At 41.8% G+C, this 10,571-nt stretch overlaps 1 protein-coding gene across 1 annotated transcript in view; it reads left to right on the top strand.

Annotated features, from left to right (window-relative positions):
• Positions 1-212: 212 nt before the first annotated feature.
• LOC105492566 (minichromosome maintenance complex component 6) overlaps positions 213-10,571 on the top strand; it is a 38,418-nt gene continuing 28,059 nt past the window's right edge. Inside the window, exons 1-6 of the mRNA XM_071072669.1 lie at positions 213-388; positions 3,816-3,962; positions 6,222-6,332; positions 7,755-8,004; positions 9,923-10,088; positions 10,377-10,522. Coding sequence (XP_070928770.1) covers positions 282-388; positions 3,816-3,962; positions 6,222-6,332; positions 7,755-8,004; positions 9,923-10,088; positions 10,377-10,522 — 927 coding nt within the window. The 5' untranslated portion in view covers positions 213-281. The remainder of the gene's footprint in view (positions 389-3,815; positions 3,963-6,221; positions 6,333-7,754; positions 8,005-9,922; positions 10,089-10,376; positions 10,523-10,571) is intronic.

Genomic DNA, 10,571 nt, shown 5'->3' with positions numbered 1-10,571 from the left:
TACACTGCGCAGGCGCAAAGGCAGATGGGCTTTCTCCAGCGGGGCTTTGCATTTGGCGCGAAATCCCTTTCCGTGGGCGGGGGCTCTTGGAGAAGCGCCGTTCATTGGTCAGGTTTGGCGCGAAATCTCCGGCTCCTGTGTCACGATTGGTCCCGGCCGTGCCGATCGGAAGAGGGGGCGGGGCGGAAGCGGCGGCGGCGCGCGCAAAGCTGCAGCGTCTGGAAAGAAGCGACTTGTGGCGGTCGAGCGTGGCGTAGGCGAATCCTCGGCGCTGGGCAAATATGGACCTCGCGGCGGCAGCGGAGCCGGGCGCCGGCAGCCAGCACCTGGAGGTCCGCGATGAGGTGGCCGAGAAGTGCCAGAAACTGTTCCTGGACTTCTTGGAGGAGTAAGTCGATGAGCGCCCGGGGCCTCGCCCGCCTCCGGAGCCCGCGGTGTCTGGGCCAGGAGGTGCCGTGTGGCCGGCGGGTGTTCCGGAACCTGGGGGTCGCTCGTCCGGGAAGTGTTGCCCCGCCCGCCCCCCAACTTTAGGCTGCGAGCCCAGCGGCCGCGAGGAGCCTAGAACAGGCTGGGTTTTTCTGGACGAAAACCCATATCGAGCCCTAAGATGCTCGTGCCCAGTGCTTTGCTTCTGTCACTTGATGCTCACCACCCCGCGAGCCTGGTATTTGCACAGTCCCCGGTGACCGGCGCGGAAACCTGGGCTCGCTGAGTATAGTAACTGGGCCGCTGGGTGCGGCGGGGTTGAGGGGGAGGCCGAAGTGCCATTGAATCCCGGCGGAGCCCTGCTGGGCCACACAGCCGGTAGCCTGGTGCTGGGGGTGGGCAGGGCCCGGGCCACCCTCGCCGCCTGTGCTGATGAAAGTTTCTGCGTGAACTGTGGTTTGAAAGCTACTGGGGTGCGGAGCCGTGCCCTGTAGAGTAACTACCATTTCCTTTCTTCTGGGTCCCTTGCTCCCCTTTCCCTCTGGCCTTCCTTTCCTTTCTCCACTACCCCTCTTTTTTTCTGTGCCTCTGGGCTCCTGGCCTCATAGCCCCGCCTCCTCCCTGGCTTGCCTTACCTACCCACCGGTTATTTTTCCTAGAGTAGATACACCACGGCCTCCAGGATGAAGGGTCAACAGTTTGGAATGGCTTGTGAAAAAAGCTTATGAAGTTCTTTTTATTGTCGTAAAATATACATCACAAAGTTGACCATTGTAGGCATTTTAAGTGTACAGTCCAGTGACATTAAGTTCGTTCACCTCGTTATGCAGCCGTCACCACCCTCCATCTCCAAACTCTTTTTTTTTTTTTTTTGAGACGGAATTATTAGCCCTTGTTCCCAGGCTGGAGTGCAGTGTCACCATCTCAGCTCACCGCAACCTCCGCCTCCCGGATTCAAGCGATTCTCCTGCCTCAGCCTCAAGAGTAGCTGGGATTACAGGCATGCGCCACCACGCCCGGCTCATTTTGTATTTTAGTAGAGATGGGGTTTCCCCATGTTGATCAGGCTGCTCTTGAACTCCCGACCTCAGGGGATCCGCCCGATTGGGCCTCCCAAAGTGCTGGGATTACAGGCGTGAGCCACCGCACCCGGCTCCAAACTTCTTTCATCTTCCAAACTGACACTCTGTGCCCATTAAATACGAACTCTCTTCCTCTCTTCCGTTACCCTCTCCCTCAACCACCGTCACCCACCACTCTGCTTCCTTTCATTATGAGTTTGACCACTATAGGTACCTCATATAAGTGGAATCATAATAGTATTTGTCGTTTTGTGTTTGGCTTGTGTAGCATAATGTCTACAAGGTTCCTCTGCGAGGTACCATGTGTCAGAATTTCCTTACTTTTTAAGGCTAAATAACATTGCCTCTACAGATTGAGTATCCCTTTTCTGAAATGCTTGGGACCAGAAGAGTTTGGGATCTTGGATTTTTTTTTTCAGATTTGGAGTATTTACATTATACTTAACCAGTTGCATCCCTAATTTGAAATGCTCCAGTGAAAATCATGTCAGCACTCAAAAAGTTTCAGATTTTGGACCATTTCATGTTTTACATTTTCAGATGAGGCTGCTCAACCTGCATATGTACTGCATTTTGCTTGTCCATTCAGTGGACGCAGGTTCATTCCACCTTTTGGCTATTGTGAATAGTGTTTCCATCTTATGAAATTTTGGTATACTTAAAACCATAATTTAATTTCCATTTTGCTACCTATGGCAATGTTATTGTCTGCCTGATAGTTCCTCCTTCAAAGCCCAGCTAAAAACTCACCTTTGTGATACCTTGTACACCTTTTTGAGAGGCACTAATCCTTTCTTCCTTAGGCTCCCAGGGTGCCATTTGTTTTTCATTGTCTCCGGCAGTGTAACACCTTTACCTCTCAGCCACTTAGTGTGGAATTCAGATTCCATCCTCAACCCCACCTACCCACCATATCACATTACAAAGGTTCTTCAATAAATGTTTCATTTCAACAAATAATCTAAGTGCCTTGACTTTGCAGCTAGATGATGATGATGAGACAAATAATCTCTATACTTTGTTTAAAGAAGTGCCAACTCCCTGTCACAAAATAAACTTTAATTCACCATTGCTTGTGGAATAAAGTTCAAATTCTTCACCACTCCTCTTTCCTGTTTGTCTTCCAAAACCACCCCAGTCATCATCCACACTTCTCCCCTACCTTCTCTGACTTAATCATATACTTGCAAACATCTGTAGTCAGTCACTCCACCATCTGTTTTTATTCGAAATTTTTAACTTTCAGAAGCTGAATTCCAGTACCACCTTTTATATGTATGACTCTTGTACATGTTCTGTTAGGCAGATTTAGTTTCTATTATCCTAGCACATTTCTTGTTCTCATTAACAGGAACATATTTCATGTCTGTCTTCGTTGTTTACATATCTAACTCCCTAGACACAAAGTGTTAGTTAACCCTAGGGCAGGAACAACACTGCCATTTTCAGCCTCAGATGCCTCTGTCATAGGGCTTTGCACGTAGTTGTTTAACAAATATTTTAAGTCAGAACATGCTGTATTTGAGTTGTCAGAACATGCTGTATTTGGAGGAGAAATTGATTTTTTCTTAAAGCAAATCTGCATATTATGTTTAAAAGAACAGAAAATAAATTTGTATGATATCCTGCTTGGGCTTTAGAAGCAAAAATACCAACAGCTTTATTTAGTGTGCATGTTTCAATTTTCCTGAAGTCTTGGACAGTGAAACACCTCATTTCCGTGTATTCTTCTATTCTGCTTCTTAAATCCCTGACTAATCTGTCAGCTTGCAAATTACCTACAGAAATGGAATCATTGGGTTCTCGACTGAATTTCTTGATTTAACATTTTCCAATCTTAATTATACATGACAATAATAAGAGTTAGTAGTTGTTTTGTTGTTTTTTTGTTGTTAGCAGTTAAGCCTCACAGTCATGGTGGAAGGCAAGGAGGAGCAAGTCACTGATGTCTTAAGTGGATGGCATCAGGCAAAGAGAGCTTGTGCAGAGGAACTCCTCTTTTTAAAACCATGAGATCTCGTCATACTTACTATCAGAGAACAGCAGGGGAAAGACTTGTCCCCATGATTCAATTACCTCCCACCAGGTCCCTCCCACAACATGTGGAAATTCAAGATGAGATTTGGGTGGGGACACAGCCAAACCATATCAGAAGGGACAAGTAACTTGCCCCAAGTTACAGAACTGCCAAACATGGGCCCATCTGAGCCTAGTTGTTGGACTTTAACCAGTATTCTGAATTATCAATCATTCAGGTTCTTTGTACTGCCTGTGTCCTTAATCTAGTTGACTCGCATGTACCTGCAGGTTTCAGAGCAGCGATGGAGAAGTTAAATACCTGCAATTAGCAGAGGAACTGATTCGTCCTGAGAGAAACACATTGGTTGTGAGTTTTGTGGACCTGGAACAATTTAACCAGCAACTTTCTACCACCATTCAAGAGGAGTTCTATAGGTATGGACATATTAATCTTCTTTACTTTGAATAGGGGTTGAAATCTGGGAAGCCAGCTCTTCCTGGACTGTAAGTGTTCACTTGTGTAGCAGAAGGGCAGCAGTTATTTCCCTCTGAGAAGAGGCGCTTTCATACTGCCAGTGGTCATTTTAGTACTGCTCTGAACTTCATGTAGGCCTTTGTAGAGCCGACCTTTTTTTTTTTGAAACGGAGTCTTGTTCTCTCACGCCCAGGCTGGAGTGCAGTGGCGCGATCTTGCTCACCGTAACCTCTGCCTCCCTGGTTCTAGCAATTCTTCTGCCTCAGCCTCCCTAATGGCTGGGATTATAGGCGCCCGCCATCACGCCCGGCTAATTTTTTACATTTTTTAGTAGAGATGGGGTGTCACCATGTTGGTCAGGCTGGTCTCGAACTCCTGACCTCAGGTGATCCACCCGCCTTGGCCTCCCAAAGTGCTGGGATTACAGGCGTGAGCCACCGTGCCCAGCCAGAGCTGAACTTTTTTTTCAAATACAAATGTTGAAAATCTTTGCTTTCTGTATAGTTTTCCCAAGAGGAAAACTGTACTTTTGTGTCATTCCACTGATCCTTTTTCCCCACAGGAATAGGTGTTTGTGTGCGTCCTGTTCTTGTACTGGGGTTATCTTTACAGCATTGATGTTGTTGTACTTCTTGTTCCCTTAAAGTTTAATTTTGTTTCTGCTTATAAAAGTAGTAGGTATATATTGTAGAAAATAGAGAAAAGTAAGGATAATTAAATTGCTTATACACTTGTAATCTACCACCATCATTTGCAGGTCTGCTACAAGAGTTCCAGGAGCCTTCTAAGTCTACAAGTACAGAGTTTTGTAAGGATCTTCTGTCACATTTTGATGTCTTTCTGTGTGTACTGTGTATGAAACTACTCAAATTCACATAAAATTTCTTAAAATCATACTAATAGCTCCAATTGTGGTTTTTTGGTAGAAATACTATGGTTAGACATTATATTTAATATAAGGCTTTTATTGTATTTTGAATTGTTATACACAGCAAGAAACATCTTTGCACACAAGACTTTGTATTAGGATTAAATGAATGTGACAATCAGAAATAGAATCAAGTTAAAATAAATTGTGGACAGTTGTGAAAGATAAATGAAAACTCAGGGATAAGGAGGTACAATCTTGTTCATTTCTTGGTAGATTGGGAGATGGAGGATTTGTCTGTGTTTCTAGTCATAGCTGATGATCAAGATTAATTGGAGGGGTAAGTAAGCAACAGGGTTTATTGTGAAAGCATGCAGCAGAAGTTATTGCACTGACAAATGAGGGAGAGGTAGAAAATCAAGCCTGCTGGTAGAAGCAGCTGTGCCATGCCTCATGCACAAACCAGGCAGCAGTTCTCTTTCCCGAGAATAGCACCTTTTTTAGAGGACTTTCAGACCCCACTTTTTAAACAAAGTAAGCTGTAGTAGCTATTAGAAACTTATATAAAAAGGACATGCATACTTCACTCTCACCAGTCAAATGGAGCATTTTTGCCAATTTGTTCTCACAATAGTACACAAATACTTCTCCTGTCCTCATCCATTTCTTATCAAACCAGCCAGATATGGTGGCTCACACCTGTAATCCCAACACTTTGGGAGGCTGAGGTGGACAGATCACTTGAGCCCAGGAGTTTGAGACCAGCCTGGACAACATGGTGAAATCCCATTTCTACGGAAAAAACCCACAAAAATTAGCTGGGCATGGTGGTGCATGCCTGTAGTGCCAGCTACTCAGCAGGCTGAGATGAGAGGATCACCTGAGCCTAGGGAAACTGAGGCTGCAGTGAGCTGTGATCGTGCCACTGCACTTCAGTCTGGGTGACAGAGTGAGACCCTGTCTCAGAATGAAACCAAATAAATAGACTGACTTGACACCTGATTTACTAAGTCATAAACAGCCCACAGAAAATTCACAGTTTTGAGCATATTGACAAGATGATTGTTCAGCTAGTCATGTTGGACAGAGGAATGGCTAACAGTGTGGGTGCTATATGATTATTTAAAGATAAACAGATATGGTGTGACATTTTGTATTTAGTGTTTCAGTGGGATAGGAATTGAAAGAGGGTCCTAAACCCAGACTAGATAATAGAAGTGTCATGCACAGTTAAGTTCTGAGGCTTAGTTGTAACCGATGAAATTCCTTAATCTCGACTGTTGGTAGATATGTAAAGGGAAGGAGGACTTGGTAAACCTCTAAGGTATCAGTTGACTTTTTTGTTTTTCAGAGTTTACCCTTACCTGTGTCGGGCCTTGAAAACATTCGTCAAAGACCGTAAAGAGATCCCTCTTGCCAAGGATTTTTATGTTGCATTCCAAGACCTGCCTACCAGACACAAGTAAGAAACCCTTCTCTGGAAAAAAATGAATTCACCAGATGGTATAGGTACCACTTAGCTGACAGTCAGAAAATTTGAGAGGTTGCCTTGATCTGTTATTAGCTCACTATTTAACATTATACAAATCACTTTTACCTCCCCGAGCCTCAGTTTCCTTATCTGTGAAGTCTTTTGGCTTAGGTTTTCTACCTAAATCATGCAAAAAGTAGGTTTGTTGCTGTAAAAATTACTTTTTCATAATTGGTAATCACAATAATTATAAAATGAGTACTTACAACATTGATGCTGTTATACCAGGAGGAAAAAATAGTGGTTTGTATTCAGATTTTGTAGAAGGTTGACTTTTATAGGAGTTATACCCAGTTATCCAGAAAGTTTAGTGTTAGAGTGATGTATTTTCCTATGGAGATGGGATTAGAGGTAAATGAAGTGAAGCAAAGTCTTAGGATTACCACATTTTAGGGTGCCTTTTAGGGAAATCTGGGAGAAAATTGATCAAGGGAGAAAATATGAAATTCTAGAAATTCCTGAATCTCTGGAAATTTTTGTCAGTTTAAATACATAATTTTCAAACACCCCTTTGGCAGTTATTTTAAGAATAAATTTACTGGATAAAATTGAAGTGATATTTTGGGCAGTTAAACTACTGAAATTACTTTATAAAATTACCGTTATTTCACATAAAATGGGTTTGTAAAGGAAGTGTTTCTGAACTTTCAGTACAAAATTTTTTCTCAGGATTATTGTGTAACATCCTTTTTTTAAGAAATTGCAGGTAAGCAAAAAAGTATTTGCATATAAAACAAAAACAGGATCATTCTGGGTTTTTTTTTTTTTTTTTTTTTTTTTTTTTTTTTTTTTTCTCCCCCGAGACAGAGCCTTGCTCTATCACCTGGGCCGGAGTGCAGTGGCGCAATCTTGGGCTCACTACAACTTCCACCTCCCGGGTTCAAGCAGTTCTCCTGCCTCAGCGCCTCCAAGTAGCTGGGATTACAGGTGCTCGCCACCGTGCCCAGCTAGTTTTTGTATTTTTAGTAGAGATAGGGTTTCACCATGTTGGCCAGGATGGTCTCGATCTCTTGACCTCATGATCTGCCCGCCTCAATCTACCAAAGTGCTGGGATTACAGGTGTGAGCCACCGCGCCCGGCCCGTTCTGTTTTGTAATTTTAATTTTCTTTTTTTTGGCATCCTTTAATTTATATTTATTCATTTATATATATTGTTCTGGATGCATATACATCATATAATTTAGGAATGGGCACATTGACTAAATTATTCTTACAGGAGAGTCCAAAGAATACCTTGTCTCTTAAATTTTTTTTTTTAAACATAAATTATCTTTGAATGCCCTCTCACTAAAATGGAAAGATTCTTAGTTAGGAGATGAATGTTTACTAATGGGACATTTGTCTTTAAACAGGATTCGAGAGCTCACCTCATCCAGAATTGGTTTGCTCACTCGCATCAGTGGGCAGGTGGTGCGGACTCACCCAGTTCACCCAGAGCTTGTGAGCGGAACTTTTCTGTGCTTGGACTGTCAGACAGTGATCAGGGATGTAGAACAGCAGTTCAAATACACACAGCCAAACATCTGCCGAAATCCAGTTTGTGCCAACAGGAGGAGATTCTTGCTGGATACAAATAAATCAAGATTTGTTGATTTTCAAAAGGTATTAAACATCTGTGTAGATCAGAGTCCGTCAATGATAATAATTCACTTCTAGACCCTTGCAATAACTTCTATTTAGATCATGTTCAATTCAATTTTTATATAAGTTAAGCATCATCAAAATGACTACAAATTTAAGCCCAAAACTCTTCATGTAAATTGTAATTGTTAGTATATACATCTGTTTTAACTTTTAATAACTTGGAAGTTCCTTAAGACTGACAAAATGTATTTGTCAAAGAATAAATGGTAACTAGGTGGTGGTGGTTATTATAAACTGGAGTTAAGAAAACTTTGAAGAAATAGCAACTTATTAGTGTAAGATTTCCATTTGGTGCATAGAAAGGAAAGCGTGAATAAGACAGGCTAGCTTGGAAGCAATGAGGATTATCATGATTGAAGTAAAGGAGCCAAGTTGGAGATCATCTGAGAGATGATGTGATGTGAGACCTGGAGGTACTTGGATCCCTAAATCTTAGGCTGAGAAGTTTGAGCCTATCTTAATAAGCAGTGGGAATATACTGGGAAGGTAGTTTATGTGTGTGTGTTTTTTTGTTTGTTCGTTTGTTTGTTTTGTTTTTTTTGAGACAAAGTCGCACTCTGTCACCCAGGCTGGAGTGCAGTGGCGTGATCTCCACTCACTGCAAGCTCTGCCTCCCAGGTTCAGGCCATTCTCCTGCCTCAGCCTCTCGAGTAGTTGGGACTACAGACGCCCGCCGCCACACCCGGCTGATTTTTTTTATATTTTTAGTAGAGAGGGGTTTCACCATGTTAACCCAGGATGGTCTCGATCTCCTGACTTCGTGATCTGCCCGCCTTGGCCTCCCAAAGTGCTGGGATTACAGGCGTGAGCCACCGTGCCTGTGTGTGTGGTTTTTTTTGTTTTTTTGTTTTTTTTTTTAAGGAAACTGAGTAAGTCCGTGATGGGTTTAACAGAGGGTAATAGGCAATTTCATTTACCTGGGCAAGAAGTGATGGATGGCAGTCGCAAGAGGTGATGGATGGCAGAATGAAGGGGACTCTCAAATTTCAGCAGGTCTTAATTTTTTGGGACATACAAAAAGGAAAGAAAAGTTGAAACTGCTTAAGTATGGAATAATTATCAGATGAATTTAATATTGCTTATATTGCTCTGATAATCATTCTCCTTATTTAGCTTTCTTACATTAACCTGGTAGCTTATAAGATGCACATATTCTGCCAACAGCTTTGGGTAGGAGATACCTTATAAAGTATGAGTCAGATTGGGTCTTAGTTTCGGGGAAGAAAACAATTGTATAAAGGACACTTGACAATCAAGACATTTGAAGACGGACTAGATAATAGAAGATGTGTAATTTTATGGAATTAAATATTGTTTAATTATCTTGGTTGTGTTAATGGTATTGTAACAGAGGATTGTCTTTATTCTTAGAGATGAATGCTAAAATATTTAGGTGTGAAGTTTCTTGATGTTTACAACTTTGTTCAAATATATAGTAAAAAAGAAAAAACATGTATCTGTAAATAATGTTAGCAGTTGTGTTGAAGTGGAGGGTATTAAAAGGTATATTTGAAATTTTCCATAAAATTATCTTAAAGCTTAGAGAAGATGGAACATATAACATATTTAGAGTCATTTTGAACAAAGAGAAAAAAAAACTTTTTAAATGAGAGTAAAAGAAGTTTTTTTTTTTTTTTCCTCTGCTGCTTGAATCAGCATGAAGTTTTTAAATAGATGTAATCTTTTGCCAAATTGAACTATTTGACTAAAAGGAGTTTTAGAGTAGATAATTTTTAGGATGAATGTTGATAACATGTGAAAGTCTGCTAATGGGTCAGATAGTTTAGAATATGTCAGTATTTGTGGTATTTAATTTAGATTGTATGGCATCTGAAAGGGATCGCTTCTCATTCTTGGCTGTTTGTCTTTATTACAGGTTCGTATTCAAGAGACCCAAGCTGAGCTTCCTCGAGGGAGTATCCCCCGCAGTTTAGAAGTTATTTTGAGGGCTGAAGCTGTGGAATCAGCTCAAGCTGGTGACAAGTGTGACTTTACAGGGACACTGATTGTTGTGCCTGACGTCTCCAAGCTTAGCACACCAGGTCAGTAATCTGTGGCTCAAATTTAACAAATTCTCAGTTACCTAAACTGCAGAGTATCTAACTTCCCACATCTACATTGTCTTCTTTTTGGCTGCCAATCAGAAGCTGAGCAAGGAACTGTGATGAGAATAAAAAGAAACTGGTTTTGCCACAAATGGTGCTATTCTGAAAGTATTCAAGGCTTAAGTGAAGTCTTTGGATTTATAGCTTTCACTTATTTGAGCAATTTTAAAGCTATTCAGCACCTTTAATATTTAAGTTGTGAAACAGCCTATCATTCTGTTTCAGGAGCACGTGCAGAAACTAATTCCCGTGTCAGTGGTGTTGATGGATATGAGACAGAAGGCATTCGAGGACTCCGGGCCCTTGGTGTTAGGGACCTTTCTTACAGGCTGGTCTTTCTTGCCTGCTGTGTTGCGCCAACCAACCCAAGGGTAAGTCATTTTGGGGTTTTTGTTTGTTTTTGAAACAGTCTCTCTGTCA

The sequence above is a fragment of the Macaca nemestrina genome, chromosome 11, assembly GCF_043159975.1.
Source record: "Macaca nemestrina isolate mMacNem1 chromosome 11, mMacNem.hap1, whole genome shotgun sequence".
Lineage (NCBI taxonomy): Eukaryota > Metazoa > Chordata > Mammalia > Primates > Cercopithecidae > Macaca > Macaca nemestrina.
This window is presented reverse-complemented; position numbering and strand designations above follow the sequence as displayed.